The sequence below is a fragment of the Myiozetetes cayanensis genome, unplaced genomic scaffold, assembly GCF_022539395.1.
Source record: "Myiozetetes cayanensis isolate MyiCay16 unplaced genomic scaffold, myiCay2020 scf1, whole genome shotgun sequence".
In the NCBI taxonomy this organism is placed as follows: Eukaryota; Metazoa; Chordata; class Aves; order Passeriformes; family Tyrannidae; genus Myiozetetes; species Myiozetetes cayanensis.
Window position 1 is genome coordinate 110,097,893 of NW_026086604.1, and position 25,297 is coordinate 110,123,189.

Genomic DNA, 25,297 nt, shown 5'->3' on the forward strand with positions numbered 1-25,297 from the left:
TGGGTTTTTTTGGGGGGGTTTCCTTTTTTTTTTTTTTTTTTGTTTGTGGTTTTTTTTTTTTCTTTTTGCCAGCCCTGGATCCCTAATCACTTGATCTTTAAATTGGGTGAAGAAACATGGATCACAAATTCATCTTGTCCTCTCCTTGTGGCTCAAGGAGAGATTGAAAGGTGGTGGAGATGCCTGGATTATCATTCCTCTCTTCTAAATCTCCAGCAGTAGTTTTTAAAACAAAGACAGAACGTAGTGCAAGTAGTGCTGTGGAGGCAGAAATTGCTGGTGCCTCTCTGCATCTTATTCTTCATTTTCATACTAATTACAAACTGTGTATTCATTGATTAATAACCTCTAGAAAAAGACAAACGTTTGACAGAAATTAGATGAGTATGTTGATCCTGCCTTTGGGAGTGGCACACTGTTGAGATGACCTCTGGAGTGCCTTTCTAATCCTGTTTTTCAGAGACAGTGTGAAAATTTCAACTTTTTAAAACACAGACACCTTTAGATGCAGATTTCATTAAATTTATTATCTTTCAATGGGTTGTTTACAAATTATGAAAGTCAGAGTATAACTTAGTGATTGTTTTGACTTTATTGAATTATAGAATGAAAAGAGAAAAATTTGTCTATGAATAGGAAGTTCAGTTTGATTGTCTTCCCATAACGTGGCAAATTTAGACCAGCTGGAGAAACACAGCTTTAAGTTGTGGTTCTGCAGGTAGAATCATTTCCTACCTTAGGTCCCAGCTGTAGATTGAGTGGCAGCCCTTGTCTTGGCAAGGATGTTGTGAGCATGACAATGTAAAATATGATGTGGTGCATTAATGTACTGCATTAATGAGAACGATGTGTTAAGACAAGTTAATAACCTTTCATTTCCCTTGTGAGCCTTTACCATTCCTGTCTCCCAGACATAGCAGATCTTATTCCTAATGTATGGCCTATGAAGCAAATACTGATGCTAAATTTGTATGTCATCTATCACATCTGTTTTTTTCAAGGAAAAGAAAAATAATAGAAGCTAAACAAGCATATATTTTCCATGCTTAGGTCAGGAACCTTTACCTCAAGGATTTCCCCCCCCTCCCTCTTCATTAGCACAAAATGTATGAATCTTTTTTTTAAAATAAGCTGAGTCCAGATGTTTTGGGGACTGATGCCTTCTGTGCATCTCTGAAAAGCCTTGCTTACTTCACAGTAGTTTGTTTAAGTGTATTCTACCTGCATGAGCATTAAAAATCCTCTTATTTATTTATTTATCAGTAATTTCTCAAATGCACTGTATGACATGTCTGCTGTTTGCATGATCTCTCCAACTTTCCCCTGTGGATAAGTATTGTTGTCTGAGAACTGAAGATTCACAGCACCTGATGGGTGAAATCTGATCCTTGCAGAGTTCATGCGTAAGGATCACATTCCCTGACTCTGGTTGTCCAGAAATTAAAATTGTGTCATTAAAGCTTGCTGTCTGAGTTCCTTCTATAGTCCATGGAGAGGTATACCTGCAAAAGGTGTCACCCAAAGGTGGGTGTCTAGAGTAGATGACACTCAATAAGGAGATGCCGTAGAGAGTTCTTCTCTACAGAGAAGGCCTAAATGACTCTCAGAGTACACAATTAATTGTTAACTGACCTGAGGGAGATGTGATAAGTCTTAAACCATTTTAAGGTCAGTTGGGTTGCTGGTAACAGAAATGCTGCTGTTGCCCACTCCCTGACTTTGCTTTTCATATCTGTGGAAAATCCAAGCCTGGACTTTGCAACTAGCAGAGATTTTCATTCTCTGCTGTTTCCTTGTGAATTTCTCAAAAAGGAAATGGCAAGCAGGAAGAAGATACACAAAATGAGGCTTTCTGCTCTCACTGCTGAGGTTCAGGCTAGGGGAAAGGAAGCAACTCTATTCGGTATCAGTGACGAGTCTGGCTATACAAGGACATTTCAGTTAATTGCCTTGCTTACACAGATGGGCCAGTCTAGTTCATGGCTTATGCAGAGGCATAAACCATCAACACCTCTGTTTTAGGCACAGCCCCAGGCTGCCAACTTTTATTTCAGTAGATGATGCTAAAAGCAAAATTTAGCCCACTGACCATGTAGTAAACTAAGTTTTAAATAAGACATCTTTAGAAATTATTAGTTGAAGTATTATGAAAAGAACTTTATGCAAATAATATTGTCTTGGCTCTATAAATATTCCAACAGGCTTCTTGGGGTGGCTCGGCTTTGATATCAAGGAAGCACTGCAGACTTCTGCATGGCATCCACAGGTAAGTCAGTTTAGTTCATGGTCTTACTTACCAGGGATTGAGGTGGTAGTTGTGTGGCCTATTGGCTTCCATACATAGAAATTACTTGGAGAGATTTGTGAACCTGTGGTGGGAGTGGGGGGATGGGAAATCTGATTTGTCTGCTTGGATTGTTTGGCCATTTTTGATTCTTTAGTACAAATGATTATAAGTGCAATTTAAAATTTTCACAGGGCTGATTCTGTTGCCTGGAATCCCCATAAAATGTTGCTGGCAGGAATCCAGTGCTGTGCTCTTCTGGTGAAAGACAACTCTGTAAGTCCTCCTGTCCTTTTTTTTTTTTTTTTTTATTGCAATAGGCTGTCACTGCTGTTATATGGAAGTGGAAATAATTAGAAAACAGCTACAAGTAATTTTTACTATACCACAGTGCAAAGGCTAAATTATATTATTTTGAATTTCACCACTAAATTAATTTTAATAAAGGGTGAATAAGAGAGCAGGGTGAAAATGATCCAAGTAATTGTATTCACAAGTGGTCAAATTTCGCAGCTGGTACCTTAGCTAGTTAACTTCTGTACATGATTTACATTCAGGATTGAGTGTTCTGTCGCCTGGGCCTGCAACACTTAAACACAGAGCTCGTCAAAGTCCTCAGAATAGCTGTCATCCATCGAGACTGCAGCAGTACTGCGTCTCTGTTTAAAGTAGGCAGAGCTTGTCTTCCCATCCCCTTATACAGGTGCACCGAAGTGGGAGAGGGATAGGAGGCAGAGCACGTGCAGGAAAAGGTCCTGAACCTTCTTTGCTCGTTCTACCATTTCTTCCTCATCACCGGATGGATTTAGACTTTTCAAAAGCCATGACTAATTTAAAGGTCTAGCAAGCAAACAACAGAGCTTTGATCTCAAGATGAGTCTGTAATATAGTAAAAATCCCTGCTTTTATCTTTGTGGAATTCTTTTATCTTTATAAAGAAACTAGTAAGAGGTCAATTATTTCAAGCTCCATTTCAAACTCAGAACTGCTAGAACTTATGCCCATTTTCCACCATCAGGGTTGAGTTTCACCTTATGTAGGTTCTTAATGACTGAACATCATGAAGATATGGAGCCCTGGAGGTTTGCATCACTATTTTGTGGCCATGGCTTGTAAATTACTTTTATAAATCTCCGTCAAAACTGCTGATATTTTCTATTCAACTGCTAGAGCCAGCTGTCCATGTAATTTGTTACCAACTTTTAGCAGCAAGAAGTGATGAGGACCAAAGACCATAGTTGCTAACTGGCACTGTCTTGGAGCTGATTGCTCTAAGTCAGAGGTGAGGCATGGCAGGACAGCAAGGAGAAGTGTGCCTCCTCATTTCCTTAGACTAGAGTCTGTAGGATTAAAGAGGATTAGACCTCGAGATTACTGTCCATCACTTTATCTTTATTCCAGGATGAAAAACAAACATAATGAAGTTATTAAGATTAATATAGTGTCTTAATTGCAGGCTTGGGGAGATTTCATTGCTGTATTTTTAACTAATTAGCCTCAGTATATAGATATAGCCCCAGGTAATTGGACTGCATAGCAGAAATTTCTCAGGAAGGAAGGAAAAGGAAAGAAATGAAGAGGTTTGAAATGTTCTACCTGCTTGAGCATTTAGAGTCACTTTATAAACACTGTTGCAACTTCAGGGCTCTAGCAGCCGTGTTGTGTTCTCCTTCTATGCAGTGTAATGTCTCTTAGAGCACTCCTATTCCACTTCTAAACCACAGCTGGGCGATGTTGTGTTGGAAATATTTGTAAATATGAAGCCTAGGTCACTGAGGGATGAAAACACAAGTATCACTGATCATAGATCCTGTTGTTCAGCAAGACGTGTTGTGGAAAGTAGATTTCTCTGCATCGGGTAGAAAGGGCATTTTACTCTGTGTTTAATTCCTGGAAAATTGGCACTTACTCATTTTGTGTATGTGCCAGTGCAGTCTTTATATGCATAGAGACACATGTACAAATTTGAGTACTTTCTTATTAACTAGCTGAAATATAAATCCATAAGAAGAAAAGATCAAATGCATATTTAAGACACTTTGACAGAAAAGCGTTGCTTCACTTTGATCCTCTCCATACCAGAATAGGCAGCTGAATCCAGTTTTCCATTAAAAATGCTATTTTCACATCAGTAAGAGAAGGAAAGAGAACATGTATCATTTTCTCACTTGAGAGCTTGTTCCTCTGCTCTTAAAGTACATAAATACCTATGGCTGCAGATGAAGCACACATTTACATATGAACGTAATTCTTTGCACTGTAGTTAGGATGCCTCAGTGGGAGCTGGAAGAGTTTTGCACACATTGCTCTGCTGGTGAATGTTCAGTGAACCTCAGGTAGTTGCTGAAGTGCTGAATTCTGCAAGAAATCAGAGCAACAAAATGTTAATTGTGAATGTTAAGTCATGTTCATGAATCAGGTCTTATCTCCCTTTGAAAGACTGATTAAGGAAGTTCTGTTACTCTGTCTTCCCATTTGCTTTGAGGTCCATTTTGAAACTGTGGAATACCTCAGAATTAGGCTTAGTTAATTGTATTTAAACAAATTAATCCCCTTCAGTTTTTCTTTCTCTCTCTCATACTTTCTATATGAAAAGATAACCTTTAGAAGATGTCATCACATTTCAGTTGTGGTGGTAATGCTGTAATTTCCCATTAGGAAAAGTAATAGTGACTAGTTTGGTTTGGTTTGGGGTTTTTTTCCACTTAGCCCCAGTATGGTTTAGCATTATTAATAGACTTAATTAACTGCAGTGAAATGCTGATAAAAGAGTATCTTCCAGCCTTAGTGAAACAAAACTGGAATATTTCCAAAGAAGGTAGAGATAGAAAAGAAAAATATGTGTTTGACTTGATTAGATGGGAGAAGCATTTTCACCAAAGGAAAGAGATATTAGTTAATCATCTGTAAAAGCTCAGATCAATGACAGTAGTTCTTCAGTACTTAAAGGACTCAAGAGGTGCACAGTTATTCCTTTTTCACTGCCATGCCCTGAGTAACTTTCATCACTTCTCTAATAAGATAGTCTTACTCAGAAAACACTTTTATTGCTGAGGCATGAATTGCAGTGACTGTTTAAACACAAAGTTAGATAGAGCAATAATCTCAAAACATTAGTGAAGTCAGTTTTGGTCTCATATGTTCTTAAAATGCTATGAATCAGTCTTGGGTTGTACATATTCCCTTAAAACCACAGAGCTACTAGAATTTGTCCTTGCTGTAATCCATATCAGTGTAAATATTATCACCATATAAATAGAGAACTATTGTTTACCATCACTGCCAGTGACTCGTTAGAGTGAAGCACTTGGTTAGGTAATTAAGAAACAGTTCTAAGCAATGAGCAGAATTTTCACTTATTACTTAAGAATAAAGTCTCAGTGTAGCTAGTTAAATCTCAGTTTAGCATGAATTTAATTGATTAAGGTGATGGTAGCCATCTACAGTGTAATCTCTCCCTCATCATTAGCAATATCATAGAGATATCTACCTCCCCGATTCCTTTCCAGGGCACCTGCAAGAAATACCCTATTCTCATTGCTTTTCACTTGGGGTTAGTACGACTGAGAGTTCTTCTCACTTCTTAAAGTGAATTCCTAGAATGGCCTTTCACACTGCACTGCTTTTGAGAATTTTCAAGTATGATGTTCGTACTGCTTCAGATAAGGCAAATCAGGGAGATGTTTGTCTTGGAAGATATTTTGTTAATGAAATTGAAATTCACTTTTAACTAGCAATGGAAATGGAAAGAGATCAGAAGACTTGCTATAGGTAACTCTGTTCAATGAGAAAAATATGTTGAATTATGAAACTGGAGCTCTAGGTTTCAGTATCAATAATTATTCATTAATTTCCCATTAATTAGAACACACAGCAACTATCCATAGACTTCATAAAAATCAAAGGCTCTTTGAGACTTCACAGTAGACTGGGGCCTCCACGAAAATAGTATTTCCATTATCTAAACTTTAGCAAACTGACTATAAGTCACTGTGAAAAGGGTAGAAAGATAAAATGCTGAAGAAAGATACTCAAAACTTGTCAAATGGGGCGCTTCTAATGAAATTTGTGCAATTCTTCTAAACAGATGGAGCAGCTCAGTTACTGTGTGGAAAACTGTTGGGGTCTTCTTGGGACTGAGAGCACTGAGTTAGAAAATATATTTAAACCATATTTCTCTCCTTTTTTTTTTTTTCCCTCTTCTGCTTTTCCATCATTTGACTAGGAAAATTGAGACGACTTTTTATGTCTTGAGCATGTAGCATGTTTAAATCTATTAATTTTGAGACAGCAGCAATCAAAGAGTAATTGCTTTCTTAAGCATAACATTTCTTTTGGATTTTTTTTCTTTTCTGCTGTCCTCCCTGCCCAAACTCTGTTCTGCAATGTTCCCTTTCTTTTCCCTTCTTTTTCTCCTCTACTTTTCTTCTGTAACATTTCTTTCATTCAAAAGAATGATTTTACTTTCTTTTTCTGTCTGCTCTGCTAACATGAGTGAGGATGTCACTGTACTTGCCTCTGTAGATTGATAGTAGGCAGTGTCTTCAACAGGATTTTTGAGCATGTTGCATTATTAGTCAGATAAGCAGATGGAAAAGGATCATCAGCCAGCATGTCTTGTCAGCTTCAGATGCACCAGGAGAGTAGGACAATACTTGCCTTTTTTTTTTTTTTTTTTAATTTTTTTTAAAAATGAAATACATTCCCGTGAATAGTATTCACTCAGGGCCATTGAACTATTTGTTCTTGTTGCGTTGTCACTCTCGAGTTTAAACTTTTAAACTCTGCAGCTGTATTGTGATCTTAAGTGAACTTCCCAGTCTTTGTGTATTACCAACTGGGTTTAGGTTTCTTGTGACAAACAACAGTTATTATTTCTCAGATGACAGGTGTGAGGGGAACTAATATTCTATGATGGCCTCTATTGTGTAGCTGCATTGCATTCGGATAAGACAGAAGGTAGTCCCACATTGATCAACCCTGTTGTACACTCATGAAGAAACACTATGCAAAAATTTAAGTCAGCAAGAGACAAAGAAATTAACTTAAATTTGTGGATAGAGGATGCTGCCTTTTTGTTTGTTTGTTTGTTTTTTGTTTTGTTTTTAAAAGACCATGTCTAGTAAACTTGTTTATTCCTTGAAAATCAATATATATATATTTAAATGAATTAAGCACAATGGCTTCACAGAATGACTCCTGTTCCTTTTTGAGCAGCTGCTAGCCAGAGAACACAAAGCTGTAAAAAACCTGTAAAGTATGGATGCTTCAGTGTTTGACTATTCTTTGGTTTCTAATGTCCTTTTCCTGCCATTCCCTTTTTGAGAAAGTTGGAAAGTAGGTGAGAGAATCTTACAAAACACTGCACCCAGCACTGTCTTTCCAGCTATGGCTACCCTGTGCTGCAACTGCACATTATCACTGATGATTGCAAAGGGAGAGCAGATGCTGGTTCTTTTTTTCCCCAAATTTTCACATAAACTGTCTTTTCATAAGGCTGAATGTGCTGGACTGAAGAATCCAGACTGAATTTGCTGTACTTTTAGCAATTCTGCAATATTACATTGGGATTGTCAAACCCTTACAGAAGCTCTTGGAGGAACCTTTGGTGGTGTTCTCCTTTTGTGCTTTTACAAATAGGTGCGTAGGTGGAGGGAATTGAAAAGTCTAGGAGAGAGGCAGAGTTATTCTGTGTATGCCAGTGGGTTAATTATCTTTTGGGTTTTTTTGATCTTGACCTTTTTTCTCTATTTTATTGGCAGACACAAAGTTATCAGTAGTGTATTGTAATGTAGATCAAGAATCATACCTCTGTTACGGGAATATGAAACTTTGATTAAGAGTGATGTCAGACACTATCTGCCTTTTCAAAATCAGACTTGCAGCAGATGCAGAGAAAAGAATGAAATGTGAAATACTTCTTCTATTGGTTCAAACTGAAGAGTGATGTTGAACTGGAAAATGAATTGTGGTCTTCTGTTTAGCAACCTCTGTCTTGCTGTCCACTTCCGTTCCTTGTCTCTTCTGAATGGAAGACTTCTGGTTCAGCTGTCACTTAAATACATATTTCCAGATCTGAATCAGATGCTCTAGCCATGCTTTTAAACTCATCTGAATTTTTATTCTAGTATTTATAGGTTGTGGTTTATTTTTCTTATCCACCTCACTAACAAATCCACAACCTTCTCTTTCTTCTGGGCCCCTTGTAGAGCCACTCTCATCTTTGATTTTGTAACCTGTTTTCTGCCAGCCTTTCTCTCTATCTTACAGTATTACAGAATATATTTTAGTGTTTCATTCTTCAACCAATGGCCAGTACTATGCCACTTCTCTTCCTCTGTACCTTTAAACCTATAACAACCTCTGTGCTTTTTGTTTCACAACCTTGTTCTTTGCTGGAACTTGCTACATTACTCATTATCTGTTTTCTGCTGCTTACCCCTGCCCAGGCAACCTCTCAGAAGCTGAAGGCTGGCGATCGCAGAATAAAAATAATTTTATTAACAAACCATGGTTAGGGTATGTGAAAGTACTTTTCTCAGGTCTATTTTCAAATGGTAAATTTGTCTGAACTGTGAAATGAGACAAAAATTGCTGTTGTACTAATCTCCTTGTGGTGATTCTGCTCAAAGAGCCAGATAGCCTATGCTAAATCTGCAGTGATTATTTGCTGGTAAGGGCTAAACATTCATTTTTTGGGGGCTAAAATCTTCCTTGCAACTAACCAAAGAAATAATAGATTGAGCCATTTGTGAACATGCAGAAAGCTCCTCAGGGGCCATCCTTCCATGTAAAGACTGGAGCAGTTGAAGTAGGTGTCTACTTCTTCTCCCTCTTTCCGATTCATATATGTCTTTGGGCAACTCTTTCTGTGATACACACTTCCATGGTTTCTTGAGATTCTGAGTCAAAATTTCTCTTCAACCTGCCACTCTTCAGTGGCATTATGGAGAAAATAATAATAATAAAAAAGTTTACTTGTTGTCAGTGCTGACCTCACTGGGTTTAAGTTCATCCAGGATTCTTAAACCACACCATTAGCTTTGGAGAGTATCCTGCACATCCAAATCTGTTTTAATAAGCTGTTGGTACAGACAGGAAAAAATAGGCTTTGGCTTGTGAAGAGGTTTGATCAGGTAATCAGAAATCTAAGTCTCTGTTTTGTTTCTAATAGGGCCTTCTGAAGAAATGTTACTCTGCTGAGGCTGCATACCTGTTCCAGCAGGACAAGTTCTATGATGTCAGCTATGACACTGGTGACAAGTCCATTCAGTGCAGCAGACGTCCGGATGCATTCAAATTCTGGCTGATGTGGAAAGCATTGGGAACAACAGGCCTGGAGGAGAGAGTAAACAGGGCACTGGCTTTGGCAAGGTACTGCCTCTCAGTTTTGAATACATCTACTCTTGTCTAATTCGCTGAAATGTTGACATTGCTGATACTCCGTATCCTGGAACAGACCACCTTGTTACTTCTTTCCCCTCTCCTTTTGTTTGTGTATAATAGGAGGAAGTAATAACAATAATAATTAGTGTTATTGCATTTGCTATAATATTTAGTAGTAATTACTGCTTTTAGCAATAAGCGTAGATGTTGGTAAACTGTGTTGTCCAACATTTATATTATCTGAACCAGGCATAGGATAGACTTGCCAATACACCTTCTTCTAATTCAACTGTGTGTTCTGGTGTCAATGTAAAAACAGCCTCATGTGCCAGGATCTTGTCTGTGTCTAGCAATAAGTGAATTGGCATTATCCTGTCACTGCATTCGTCATGACTAAGGGAATGCAGAAAGCTGATGATGCAGGGAAATTCATACAACACTATTCATTTTAGGATGTAGTAGAGGTGTATGAAGGCATATTGTTCTGACATGCTTGGTTTTTCTCCACAAGTCTGTTGAAGTTCTTAATGTCTACAGTGTGTTCTGTTAGGGACAGAAACGCCTTCTTCTTGTAATCTTCCCCACACGTCCTCTTCAGTTTCACTAAGTTTTTGGTCTTGCAGAAATGATTTTCACAAGTGAATTCAGCAGAGTGATTGCTAGAAGGTGTTTCTCTAAAGTGATGGTTATGTCTTGGTTTCTGGGAAGAAGCTTCCATACCCAGCTGGTTTTCTCTTCTCGTAGAAGAAATTATTTTGAAATAAGGTAGATAATGTCCCATTAAAAAGAGTTAACTTTAAGTATCATGATTGTTCAGGATTTATACAAGATAAACCACAATGAAAATTTCACCAGACTAGCTACACATTGCCATAAGTCAAATAATTGATATTGACATTTTATTTTTTTATGAACTAGCAGGACAAAAAGAACTGAATGAAAATTAAAGGAATAGTCTCACTATAATGAAGTTACTTAAATAAAAGGTAAAAATACCCCTGATCTAAATCCTGAGTGGATTTAAAAGGAATTAAAAGAAAGAATCAAAACCAGAAAAGCTCAAATGAGCTGTGACCTTTATTTTATTTTTGTTTAAAGCCACTCATTTTTTGACTGATTATATGTTTTTTTAATATCTTCTGGTTAAGTTGTTCTGAAGCATTGTACTGTTCTTTGTCTGTATAGAGTAAGCAATTAATTCCATTATCAGTAGGGGAATTCAGCCTTATCAAGGTCATTGGCCAAGATTGACTGACTGTGTAGTGACTAATGACCTTTATGGGATCAATATTTCTATTTAATATTAGGATCCAGTTGGTAGCACTTCTAAAGAGTGACTGGCTTGTCTCCTTCTTGATTGTTTGTTTTGGTTTTTTTTCATAAGAAGAAATTTAATTTTTAAACTTTCTGGAACTAGTCTACTGACTATAGAACTTAAGGGCAATATTGCTTTTTGGTTTGGTGGGGTTTTTTTTTGTTTGTTTGTTTGTTTTCTGTTCCCTGTAGCCAAGCAGACCTGAAAAGGTTCTAGGGTAATTGCAGTCATGTATTTTTGATAGATCAAACTTTGCTTATTGGCTATTCCAGTAATATCCTTTTGTTCTGGAGTTGTATCATGCTTTCCAGGTATTAAATATCCCAGGAATATCATGGTGCTACCTATTTGGAAAGGCTTACTTTTAAAATAGCTAAAGTAGAGCATCCAGCTGATTGCTTCAGATTTTTTTTGGATTATTTTTTTCTACCCAATTATTTTTAATGCAGGGTTGTTGCTTATGAAGTACACTAAAAAAAGTATAGAAGTAAACTGCTTTTTGAATACAACTACTGTAAGCATCTCTGCATTTTATGCTTCAGCTTCTTTGCAATTTTTCTGCGTTTCCTCTTCTGACACTCACTCTTAGCAGACATATGTCTACTTTCACAGCAGATCTCCACCCCTTATTTTCTGCAAGGCTTAATCACAGCAAATGCCACTTGTCTGTGTACTTCAGTCCTCACCAAGACTCAAGCCTTTCTGATGTTCTGCAACTGTGACATGATAATAAAACTTCACTGTCAACTGTAGAAAGATGCACAGAGTAAATTGCTCCACTGCCGTCAAATGATCCTGGCAAGATAAATCACGGACGATGGATTTTCTAATGGCTGCCTTCTTAGGCTATTGGCAGTGTAGTTAAGAACATGATTAACAGTGTTGTGAACTTGACCGACATTAGAATAGCCTATGTCAGATGGTGGTATATAAGAAAAAAAAAAAGGCACTTGTGATAGGAGGGAACAGTATCAAATATTGTGAAATAGCTCTAACGATAATAGACCTCAAAAAAAAAAAGTGATCATGCATAGATTTCTCTTTGTGATTTATTAGAGAAAAAATAAATTGAGGGCCACTGTCTTATGAATAGCCAGCTGATGTTGCTGAATACTGGTTTTATAGCACAGACAAGTATCTTCTAATAAACAGGTCAAAAGCACCGAGCTTGTTTTACTTAAGGCATTTCCCCAACAGAAACAGGTTTCCCCCAACATGCTCACATGGTATCTACCCTTCTACCTGCCTTTCATCATGCTTCTCTTTCAACCTAAGTGGTAGCCTGGGCATTAAAACAGCCGGATAACAAACAACTGCACCAAGTAGGATCTAAACGGTCATGAGAGAAACGACCCAGAACCTTGACTTGTTACAGTGAGAAGAAACATCTCAACAGTGCCCACCACAGCTCCTGGGGCTGCGTACTGTGGGAACTGGTGCTTCACCACAGCAATTGCTTTGCTGGGTTGTGTGCTGAGGTAATGAGTCACAGGCACAGCACCTGTTAATGAGAAACAGTGCGACAACTCCCTATGCACAGCTTTGAAAAACGTGTGCCATCTAGGGTATTGTTTATTGCTTCCCTAGACAACCTGTTTCTGCAGCATGTCTGCCAAATAGCAGGCATTGCAGATAGAACTGGGCTAGAGGTGTCCCTGTGGGGACAAGTTTCAGGTATGTGGATAGGACCAATGGGGGTTATTTTGGCAATATTTTTCTTCCTCAACTAGTGGATAAAAGAATTACTAGTGATGGCCCGTAATGCAGCTGCAGGCAGAAAAATGCCAAATAGTAAATAAGAAGAACAGATTTGTGCAAAATCAGTAGTTAACCGTGTCAGTTTTATTACTGTTAGACAGCAGAATTTTCATGTAGAAGACTAAAATTCTGTTGACATGGAAAATCTATGTGAATTTGAGGTGAATTCTTTGGAGTTTTTCTTTGGAAGGCTTTGAGGGGAGGAGAATAAAGCAAGAAGTCCCAACTGTGTCCTCTTTGCTTCAGAATTCCTGTGTGATTGTGCCATGGCAAAGTTGAGGTCACGTTTTTGAAAAAATTCTATAAATTGAAGCTGTTTGTATCCAAAGTTTTGATTCAAACCCATCTCCCCATTGAAGACTTCTGGGTTTTTCATGCTTGTCGGGAGAGAGAGAAAAGAAATTCTCATCTCAGTATGTTAGCATAGGATGTCCAGGGATTATTGTGCATAAGCAGTGGCTCACTGAATGGAAATGTACTCTGTTGTGTACAGTGTGGAACTAGGGCAGTACTGGGAAAATTGCTGAGCTTCAAGTATGCTCAAACTTTTAAATTCTGGGCTAAACTAGGAGGTTCTGGTGATAGCAGTAATTGCAACAGGTGTCAGGGTGACTATGAAATAACATTGCAGCACAGCATCAGCCCTTGAGAACAAGAGAAGGAGGGATTAATTTGTAAAGAGCGACATCAATGGAAATTTGCATTGGGAAAGTTCACAACCTGATGCAAATAGGATCAATGTGTGCTCTGTGGCTCCATTGAAAATCTGTGCCTGAGAACAGATTTTGGCTTCTCCTCAATGTTCCTTGGCTGGCTGTAGCCTTCATTTTTTTCCAGAAACTGATAGCTATCGCATTTTCACAGCAGGTAGAAATGAGGTTTAACTCTGTAGTTTCTTTAGTGTAAAAAAAAGAAAAATGAAAACAAAAAAAAGTTAAAGACTTTTTTTGTTGTTTTCTGTTTGTATTGTTTTGTTCTATGCTTTAAACCCCTGCATTTTTAATTACAGATATCTAGTGGAGGAAATTAAGAAAAGAGAGGGATTTCAGCTTCTTTTGGAGGTAAGTGAAAGGGGAACTGAACTGTGGTTGTTATTGGTAGAGAGTGTTTTTTGATTTTTGTTCTCTTTAGTCAATTACCAATTTGTATTTGAAGTATGTAATTTAATAAGTGTAGGCGTCCACAGATATGACTGAACACACATAACATGCTCTGTATTCCCTGTTAGGACAGATGAAATACAAAACAAAAAAAATATTTTACACTGTTCATACAGTGTAAATTTTCTCTTTGACTTTGAAAATTGCTAATTGATTGAAGAATTTTAGGCCAACAGCACATGATGAGGTTAGTAAAGTGGCAAGTCTGTTAAAAGCTGTCCATTTTTTTGCTATTGTAGAATACCCAGATGTGAAAGCTGTTGAGAGCAGAGGCTGTTGTTTAGTTCCTGCAGGAATGGGACGTCTGGATTAAAAGTGGGATTGAAGGTAGTGCTGTAGTATGGACAATAGCACTTCCTGAGAAGGAAGTTGAGCAAGGATTAAGAAAAAGTTTTCGGTAGTGCAGGCGAACAAGCAATAAGAAGTCAAAGAAAGACTGCTGCCAGGGACCTATGCCCAGTTCTGTGAGCCCTTTTCCTGAAAGTAAGTTGGTTTTCAGACAAAAAGCTTAGAAAGATGATTCTCTGATACACACAGTGAGGAAAAACCTGTAATGAGAATTGCTCTATGCCCTGGAAATGCCACTTGTGCTTGAGTCATCTTGAACTCTTTTGTGGTGTGAGTGCTTAGCTGCTTGGATAAGAGCTGTGACAAGATAAGTAGAAATAGAGTGTGAAGCATGGCTGGGGGTATTTTTTTTAGGATGAATGGTATTTTCAGAGGGGGATGATGTATTTGATGTGTGAAAGGAAACTGAGATAATCAAGAAGGCAATATAGGCGATGGCAATATGGTAATATATGCCATCTGTCTACTCCTGCCATCTGATTTTAAGTAGTTTTAAAATAAACCCTGTAACAGCAAGCTAGTGCTAGTGCTTCTGAGGAAGGCACTGCCTTTTCAGTGTCTGTGTTTATGTGTGTACTCAATGCATGCTCTTTGGGGAAAGAAATGGAACTTTAAGAGCTGAGCTTTATTCCATTCAGTGGCAACACACGGCAGGTTTGCAGCTCTGTTCCTGCTGACAATGATATTCTTCTTGATGATTAAATTGTATTTAATGAATTCTTTGAAGTGAAGTGGAAAATGATATGAGCAGCTCTCAGTGCCCTTTCATGAAAGAACATGTCTCAGCTGGTGGGCTCTACTTGTTCAGGAGACTGCCTGGGATTATAATAGCAGCCACATTCACAGTGGGGTAAAGAGATGGTGTGACTCAGCTACCAAGCTCTCTTTTAACTGTTTGTTTTTTTTTCTTTCAACTAGTACCAATGAGAATGGCATGTGGGAGAGGAGAGGGGTGTGTGAGATCATAATCCATGTTATAATTTAGATGCCAGTTGAATACTGAGTTACAAATAGTGTAGGTCAAGATTGATGTAGTGGTTTTATGAGTTGTATTGAATGGGATTAGAAGGCATATCTATTCCTCATACTATTGCTCTCTGTACACATAAAATAATAATTTTTTTTCCATATTAGCAGGATCTAGTCTGCTGGGAATGATGTCTCTATCATATATGACACAGAAATCTCATAAGCACAAAATGCCTTATTTTATAATGCAAGGTGAGGAGATGCTTTTGTTATGAGCCTTGCAGATAACTCTCTGCTGAGTTTAAAGGCAAAACTTCTCTAGAGGGAAACAGAAATGCGGAGTCTCAGCCTAAGACCTGCTTAGATATCGGACAAGATACATTCAGGATATGGCACATACCCTGCGAAGTGTCCTGAGAGTCTTATAAAATGTGGAAATAGAGAAAATCATTCACTCTAGCACTGTATAATGTGCTCTATGATATAAAAGGAGATTGGCATTGTTCATTAGAAAAATGACTAGGTGTGCAAGTGTTAAATGGTGACAAAAATTAAACTTGTGTGTTTTGTGTAAAAGGCATAATAGGAAATTTCCATCAAAAAAGCCCAAAACACTAAAAAAAAATGTATTAAAGGTTGCTTCAAATTTGAATTCTGTAAGTTACCCTTCCATGCCTCTCTTATACTTTTCCAAACCAAATTTTTTTTGTGAGCAAAACAGAGTTAAATGTGGATGAAGGAAGATAAAATTAAAACCCCAACAAGGTATCCTTTTTCTGGCAGCAGGAACAGAAATAGATGATACTAAAACTATTCCTAGTTTTAAAAAAAGGAAACAAAAGATGATCTGGAGAAGGAGGCTCTAATGAAAAGGATATAAACTCAAAGGCTTCTCCCCCCACCTCCTCCCCCAAAAAATAAAGCAGAACTCTTTGACAAGCTGTAGTACATATCCCTGTCCCATTTGTTACATCTCATAAGCAATCACTTGTTCTCTTGTTTAGCCAGAGTATGCAAACGTCTGCTTTTGGTACATTCCACCAAGCTTAAGACAAATGGAGGATGGACCTGAGTTTTGGCAAAAGCTGCACCAGGTGAGTGTCATGTGTTACCTGAGACTTACTGATTTATCTGTGTGCCAGAGAAGTATGTGAAATAGCCTTTGGCTTTGCTCACCTTTATAACCTATTAGTAGAATGGGGATTTAATCCCTAACTAGATATTCGTAGGATTTAAGTTTTTTCTCCTTTTAGACAAAGCTAATTATTTTTTTTTCTTAATGTAAGAAGTGTAGGCATTAACAAGTATTCAACTCACTATCAAAGCTGTTAGCAGCTGGCAGAACTGAGAGAAGAGGAACAGCATTGTGTCTGCATCTCTTGTCTAGACAGATTATTCATTACCTGTTTCATATACTTAGCACTCTCCTTGGAACTTGGCTTGCATTATCCATGATAATCTATGATAATGCAAGCAAGGAAGTGCTTAAGAATATATTTCTGATGTTAAACCTAAATGACAATAGGAATACAGTGGGAAAATACAGTGGGAAAAACTTCACTAATGAGTGTTTTGGTAACTCTTTGCCATCCTGATAGGGAATCCTGAACATCTTGAAAAAAAGCAGCAATAAAATTTTGAAGTTACTAGTGGGGAACTCATTAGTTAAGACTTAATTAAGAAGCCACCAGACATTGTGGTGTTATGTTTTACTGAATAAGCTATCCTGTGAGGAATTGAATTTAATTCATTGTTTGCTTATCTCTGGAAGAGCTTTGATGTTCTGCATTTATTTTTTTCCTAGAATTTGCTCCTAGAAATTTTTACTAGAACACAGATGTGTATACCTTATGCATGCTTGCATATGGTATGCCTACTATGCATACAAGCTATACATACTATATATACATGCATGCTTCCTGTAACATCTGCTCTCAGCAGCTTACACCGGGATTGCTTTCAGTTTGTGCTGGAGGCTGGTGTCTTTTAAGGGAGAGGTCTTCCTTAACCCTGTCTGTATTGTTTTGGAAAGTATACTTTTGGAGTACAAAGCCGTGCATGGCTGCAGTGTGGATGCAAGGGCTTTGCATTTGCCATGCTTTTGCAAAGCACGGACGGGTTATGATCCTTTCATATGGGGCTTCCCTTCCTCTCGTTAGAGTGGAAGGCCTATGTCTACATACACACACAGAGCTGGATAATAGCTCTTCTACCTGTGGAGGAGTGTGGATTTGGAAAGGAGTAATGGTAAATCATAGAAGAAATAATGCTGCAGCAGTCACTGTTTGATTTATGTATGCTACAGAGGGGACCAAAGAGGGAAGGGATGAAGCACAACAAATGGCTTTGAGCATGTATATTTGAGTAGTTTATTGAGTGTAACTTACTGGTTCTTTACTCTGTTGCTCTATGGTTCTTCCAGTCAGGATAGGCAATAGATGCCTGGCTTTATTTTATGTACTAATATAGATAGACTCATGCTGGAAATGCAGGTTTCCTATCAGTGTTTTGTGGAAGAGAACTTGGAGGGAAACAAACTTGAGTGCAATGTCTCTGAAGGACTGAACACTGCTGCAGATCTCAACCACTGTTTTTGGCAAAGTGACATTTCTTGATTCTTTTATCTCTGCTGATGAAACACGGAGAAACCTCAATTCCTGAAACATAACCTATTTCACTCTTCCCCACAAAAGCCTAGGAAAAAAAAATCTACCATGAAACAGACCAAAACTCCGTAGCAAAGCAGGGTACTGAATGGCACAAATTTCTCTCCCAGGGAAACAACAAATGATGATTGTTAGTTGTGTTATTGTAGACACTGCTGGGAAGTAGTTTGACACTGCAGAAGTGAGCCTGTTTTGCAACTAAAACATGTTATTTCACCTTCCTGATTCTCTACAGGGATAGGTCTGGGGTTTACCTTGCTTTTTGAATGTTGAGGGCCAGTTTGGGCCACAAGATATATCAATGAGCAGATGAGAAGGCAGCACTGGGTCACAAAAAAAAAGACTGACTTGGCTTCTCCAGCTAACATCAATTTGTTATAACATTGCTGATGCAAACAACATAGGCTTTATATTACATTAATCAATACAGATATACAGCTGGACAAGAGGGAATGTATCCTGATCAGCAAGGTGTAAATGATAAGAGGATTAAGGCTGGAGTGGTTGTTACATGATGCCATTGATGGACAGATGGGCGTGTGACAGTTTCTAGGTTGCAAGCACTTCCTGAATATTCCCTTCATTTCACTAAAATGAACTATTCACAATTTGTCTTTTCACACCACATTTTAATGTCACAGTTATTCTATTTATCCATAAATCAATCTTCCTTTTTGTTGATCTGCATATCTGACAATAATTAAGGAAATATAAGTCTTAAAAGTCCCTACAGCAAGTAATTGATTTTATTCTACTACTTGTTCAGCAATATTGTTCAGGATAACATGCTGTCTTCTAAGGTTAGTTGTGAGCTAGTGCTGGTGGAAGTTGATAAGCAAATTGTTCTGATTTCAACTCCTCAGCTTCATGAAGAATTTGCATAGTCCTATGCAAAATAACTCTGAATGTTTTCTGCTGTACTAGCTCTTCTGCAGTTTCCATGCCCACTTTATGTGGAAATGTGTAAGATGTGTCAGGGCTGACTGGATCGGGGCGTGATACCTAATTCTGATGTCAGTCTTGCTATCCTACATAAAAAGTGTAGGGTTTTTGGTGGTGGTGGTGTTTTGTTTTGTGGGGTTTTTTTGTGTGGTGTTGGTGTTGTTTGGTTGGTTTTGTTTTTTGGGTTTTTTTGTTTGTTTGGTTTTTTTTTTTTTTTTTCTCTGGTGGGCTGTTTATGTTTAATTCTGTGACCTGGCCTTGAACTTTAGGCATAAAATTTTCACTCTTCCAAGTCTCCTACATTCCAAACAGAAAGGTGGTAGGAAATAGGGGTCTGAAGGATTTGAAACAGCCACTAGCTGGTTATTTGACTTATCACCTGAACACTTAATGGAAAACGAATTAACATGGGGGTGGGAAAACTAAAGAACAGTGAAACTGGGAATTCTGTGCGCATCCACAGAACATCTGATACCACTTTGACCTTTTAAGATTACAGCAGGAAGTGACTGTTTAGTGAAACTAGTTAAATAAACAGTACAGCAAGGCTTTGGATGCAGTTTAGTGGTCCAAGACAGTCCACACTCTGAGCTTTTAGCAGTCCACTGAGGGCACAGCAGATAAAATAACGCATAAACGATCTGACCATGTAAGGTGTTTTTCAGTGCCGTTCCTCACAAGTGAGGAGGGATTTCTCCTTGTAGAAACTGTACAAACGGGCCCTCTGTGGTTACTGAGGAGTTGCTGTTAGATCCAATTAGAAATATCTGTAAGTGATGTTATTTTGTCATTGCAGTCTGGGGGCGGTTGTCTCTGACCTAGAACTGGCACAGCTGACTGGATGAAGGAGCGATGGCTTTGCTAGTGCTGGATGCGCCCCCCAGTGGGAGTTTCGCTCCTCTTCCTCTGGTGACGCTGAAGGATTTACTTGGTTTACTGCTGAGAATGGTCAGTGTGTTGCAGAGTCACGGTGAGAAGAGTGGAACTGGAAATTACAAGCCAGAAATGGAAGTGAGGGAAGAAGTAAGAAAATGCAAGCAGATAGCATTCTGATTTTCATATTTCTTTCATACTTATAGGTATCCGTGCATATTCTTTCTTGTAATAATCTTCTCTTTAGGAAAGTCAGCTTTCTCAGCTTATGCTGGAATGTCTGCAGATGATGTAGAATTAGCTGATTGTTAGTAATACTGCCTCTGGAAAGACTCCTGGCAGCACAGAGGGTGCTATGGCACAAGGAAGAGTTTGGAGGGGTACATCTGAGACTGTTCTATTGCCATCCTGTTGCTAAGCCAGCCAGCCAGCCGTGTCTTGAGCATTCGGTATCAGTTTATAGTCTGCTCAAACTCAGTGGGTCTAGGAGACGTAGGAGTAACCACCTTTAACAGATCCCTCCTCCTGCAGTAGCCTGGACCCCAGGGTACAGTACCTATACAATACCTATTGACCAAGTTTTGAATGGGAGGGAAAAACAAGACCTCCAATTGGTTACATTAGTAAAGTTTACCTTCTATATTTTGGAAAAACAATAGGAAAAACTATAAAGGATCTTGGAGCATAACTGTAGGTAGAGTACTACATATTGAGTACTGCTCAGTAAAGAAGGCTACTTGTATTTTGCCAAGTACCATATTAGAAGACCTCAAGATCACGGTTGAAAAGCGTCAGTAGGTTCCTAGTAAGTCTTTTGTGATTTACTAAATTTTGCCTTGTCTTTAGTTCTAAAAAAAATATGCTGGAGTATCAGATTTCCAGTGGTTCAGTAAAGCTTTTATATGCAGTTGTTAGTTTCAGTTACTTAAAATTCGAGCACCTCAGTCTTAGACTCTACTTTTGTGGTGTGGTTGGTGTTTTTTATTTTGTTTCTTTCCTGCCCTTTTGAGGATTTTTTCCCATGTAATACAAAATTTATTGGCTGTAATAGAAGGCTCAGGATACAATGTCATACTAAATCATAGATAGCTTGGAATGCCACTTTTACCCCTCCTCCCTCTCCCTTAGTAAAAGGTAACCTTACTCCGGCCTTTCCCTCCCACTTAAGAGAAATCTGTCTGTTATGTGAAGGCATATTTGTAAAATAGCTGTCATGCTGAGTGGTGTTGTGATACATTTATATAATGAGAGGTTTCATATCAAAGCATAAATGTATAGAGGGTGAACAGGTGTTGCCTTGGCAACTTCTGAATCTTGTGGTCTTTGTGGTATAAATAAAAAACTAATCAAGGACCTGATTCAGTAGTATTTAGGCATTCAAAATACCTATTGATCAGGGTACGAGGTTTGAATGGGAAGGAAAAATAAGACCTCCAATTGGTTATATTAGTAAAGTTTCCCACATTTTGGAAGAACCAGAGGAAAAATAACATAGCTTATAACCATGATACTAAATGCAGTGAGCCCAGGTTTATGCATAAGGAAGGTCCCAGGTATATCACTGCAAGTGTATTTCCACTTGGAATTTGTGTGCAAAAGGTTGTTTGATTTGGTGGCATCCCTGTGTTCTACACTTTGAGTTTTTCTTACACTTGAACAAGAAAACAATTAAACAATATTTTTATGTGTGTGTTTGAAGAGTAATGAGAGAGGCATGTTTCTGTGAACTGTTCTTACATGAGTGATTTTTATGGTACAGCAAGTAGCCTGTTGCCTTTAGCATCTAGCTCTCTTTGACATGAGTTCCACTGGAGGGCCACATCAAATGACAGGAAAATCAATGGTAAGATTTACACAGAAGTAGATGGGAGTTAGATTGGCTAAATCATTGGCTGGCTAAATCATTGGCTTCTATGACAGGGTGACCCACTTAGTGGATGAGGGGAGGGTTGTGGATGTTGTGTGCTGTACTGGGTCTGGCTGAACTGGAGTTCATTTCCCCACAGTAGCCCTTGTAGTGCTGTGCTTTACCTTGGTAGCCCGAAAGGTGTTGATGACACACTGGTGTTTTGTCTACTGCTGAGCACAGCACCATCACTGTGACATTCCTTCCTCAATCAAGGGTAAGATCCTGGGAAGGGACACAAGTAGGCCAGCTGACCCAAACTGACCAAAGGGATATTCCATACTGTATGACGCCAACTCAGATATAAAAGCTGAGGCAAGGAGCAGGAAGGCAGGCATTCCTTGTCTTCAATGGCTGCCTGCTGAGGAACTGTTATATGTGCTGAAGCCCTGCTTCTCAGAGGTGGCCGACCATGGCTGCTCATGGAAGTAGAGAATAAACCGCTTTTGCGCGCACAAACTTTTGCCTGGCTTGTGCGCTACCCACTACCTTATCCCAACCCAGGAGTTGTTTTCCATCTTACTTTCTCCCCTGTCCGTCTGGGAGGGGAGCGATAGAGCGGCTGAGTGAGCACCTGATGTCCAGCCAAGGTCAACCCACCACATCTGACTAGACTTTGGTAGTGCCATCCCTTAATCTTTTTGTTTTCTTTTAAAGCACCCTATCAATCTGTTATGGACTGCAAAAAAATAAAATCTGCAAAGGGAAGAGATTGCTTTGGCAGTTCTAAATGAAAGAACCTCCAGAGGAGTGATTGTCATTTCAGTATATCAGATGGGGACTTCCAAAGGGGTTGTTTGAAGAAATTTAGTTTGTCAGGGAAATCTTCAAGGTCAGGAGAAGCTTCAGATTCATCCTATGTGACATGAGGGGGTTAACCAAGCAAACTGCTTGAGGAATTGGCACAGTTTTTCTCTGTCTTTAACATGGAGAACAAGAAAAGGAGCTCCCAAATAATGACTTAGGCAACCTGAAGTAAGAAGTACCCTTGGAAAAGATGTCATTATTCAGAAGGGGAACCTAAGGGGTGCCAGAATCCTTGCTTGGCTGGGATTTATAAATACAAGTAAAAAAAACTTAACATTAAATCCTCAGCATGCTCTGTGCTGTTTTAGACCTCTGTTTCACAGGCTTCTGGAGAGAAGAGCTGCAAGATCTCCTCATTCAATGGACCTAGCTGAATTCTCAGTATTGTGCTCAAGAGGGGCAGAAATGCAGCATTCTTGGAGAGGTGAGATGAGGAGGCCCAGTGGAGGCAGGGCTGCAAACAAGGACGTTAGGGGAGAGAGGTACAACCAGCACTGAAGCCACAAAATGAGTAATACGATAATAACCAACACTTACATTGCAGTGTGACCATTCCTCAGCAGAAGGTGATGTTCAGAGATTTATAAATTAAAATAAGCATTCATGTTTTAAAGTAACAACATCTTTTATTTTGCAGCTAATACTACATAATATACAGCAGCAGATGAATAAAAATTTTGTAGTTTAGCTGCATATAAATGGCTGTTGTTAAGAAGTCTGAGCTTTGATAAATAAGAAGGAACAGTACAGTATAATGTAATAGCAGAGAGAAATTATAGTGGTGTTTCAGTACCTTGTTAATGAGGGATTTGCACACTTTCTCTTTTAGTATGTGGCTTTTTTTGCAGTTTTATATAACTCAGTACAAAAGTGACTGTAGCTGTTAATTAAACAAGATATTTAACGTGACTTTGTTTTAAAGGTATCCTCTAGAGAACTGAGTTATAAACCCTCAAAAATAACATGCTTTCTGAAAAAAAATCAATTCAACATAGAATGCTTTGGTTTCTGACTGCATATCTGCACATATCTGCAATTTATGTCTTTGTTCTCTGTTATATTTATTCTTGCATGAATGCTGAAGTAGTAGTGGTAGGCTAAGGGGCCAAATTGACTGATCTTCATCAGGAGAAGTAGGAGTCAATGCATTTTACCTTGACAGTGTCCATTTCACCTTAACACTAGAACCAGGTGTTAGGAACACCTCAGTATATATTTTACATTGGTGAAGTTGTATGTCTATGTAACTTTCAGCCACATATACTAGTGTGTGTAAGCGACCTGATTTCACATTGCTCTTTCATGGGATGACTGGCATATCAGATATATTTAAGGGGCTAGAGTGGAGCTATGTTTGTATAACTGTACTGTGACCTACAGTAGATGGAATAAGACAAGGCAAAGGTGTGAACTGCTTCCAACCCATGCTTTCTGTAATAGTCTTGAGTGTTATTGTAGGAATTTGCAATATGGCCATTTTAGATACTCTGTTCTAGCTCTCTACTTTGTCCCTTATCCAGGCTGACTTTTTAGGGTTGTGTAGTACCACTTGGATCCAGTTAAAAGCAGTCCTATTCATGTAGAAATATTTACATATTTTAGGTCAGTGGTACTGTTTCAACTGAGGCAAATAGGCAACAGTCAACATCATTAAATTACCTTTAAATTACCTTCCACTTAATTTTAACTGTCCTTTGGATAGGTGGCTATTTCTATTCTACCCCCTCAGTCCCTTTCCGGACTTGGTGATATCTTGAAGTGATAACATTTACATCCCATCCAGCAGTAATAACACATCTGGCAGCAAAACCTCTCTGTATTAAGAGCACTGTTGCACAGCTGCTGAAACTACACCTCAGTTCTTGGGAACAAAGAGAAGAAGCCCCAATGACTTTTACACTGTATGGTTTACTAGATGAGAATGCAGGGCAGCTTTTGTCACGGACTTAACACTGAGCTGTGCATGTTCAAGGCCCACTGGGGACTAAAGGTCTATTGATCCCTGGTGCTCAGCCTACGGAAATGATCAAAGCTGTAGGGAGGGAGCCTGCTGCAGCTCCATATGTTGCACTCAAGCTGAACAAGGATTTCATCTTCCCCAAGCCACCTGCAGAGCAAGATTGCTCAGATCTCCAGAGATGAAGTAGGTTTCACACTAGTTGTTTCTTGCTTTAAATCCTTTTAAGGATAATGGAGGGTCCAATCTTTTCTCCATGTGGTAATACACATAATGGCATGAAATGAAGCTGGGGGCGATAGAGAAGGTGGAGAGCAATACTGTTAGGAAATAAAATCACAAGAGATTCACAGATTCAAAGTAAAGGGCGGAACCTTCCAGGGAGATCAATGCAAGATGTGTTTTCATCACAGTGTGTAATGCTCTGTGAAGATACCTTATCTAGCTTTGGAACTAGGAGCTATACGGCCACAGGTTAAGTGTTGTACTTGATTTGGGCTAAAAATGATCTCACAAGGACTAGTTAGTTAACATGACTGTTCTTTCAGGACCTAAGCAAATCACCTATAATAGTAGAGTATATTTTCTGTAGGTGTACTCCCTTCTTACAGGGGAAGCATGGCTTCCACTTGTCCAATATCTTAAAATTTTGGCATGCTGCCTCACTATACCTGATGGTCATTCTAGCTCTCAGTTTAGATATAGAAAACAAACAACCTGGTTTCAAACCTTTGCATTGTTAAAAGCTTCATACATAATAAATCTTTCTATTTATGTAGAGGAAGCTTCTAAAAAGTCTTATTTTCTAACTGAAAGATCAGCGGAGGCTGTGGGGATTCAGTGGGATTGCATTCTCTGCTTTATTGCCATGGATTCAATTGACTAAAGGGTACTTAAGCAGTGCATAAATGCTTCTTGCTTGTCTC

General features: G+C 38.7%; 1 protein-coding gene across 1 annotated transcript in view; it reads left to right on the plus strand.

The window, feature by feature from the left end:
- GADL1 (glutamate decarboxylase like 1) overlaps positions 1–25,297 on the plus strand; it is an 83,503-nt gene that overhangs the window by 30,514 nt on the left and 27,692 nt on the right. Inside the window, exons 10-14 of the mRNA XM_050322076.1 lie at positions 2,202–2,266; positions 2,479–2,560; positions 9,459–9,658; positions 13,753–13,804; positions 16,225–16,314. Coding sequence (XP_050178033.1) covers positions 2,202–2,266; positions 2,479–2,560; positions 9,459–9,658; positions 13,753–13,804; positions 16,225–16,314 — 489 coding nt within the window. The remainder of the gene's footprint in view (positions 1–2,201; positions 2,267–2,478; positions 2,561–9,458; positions 9,659–13,752; positions 13,805–16,224; positions 16,315–25,297) is intronic.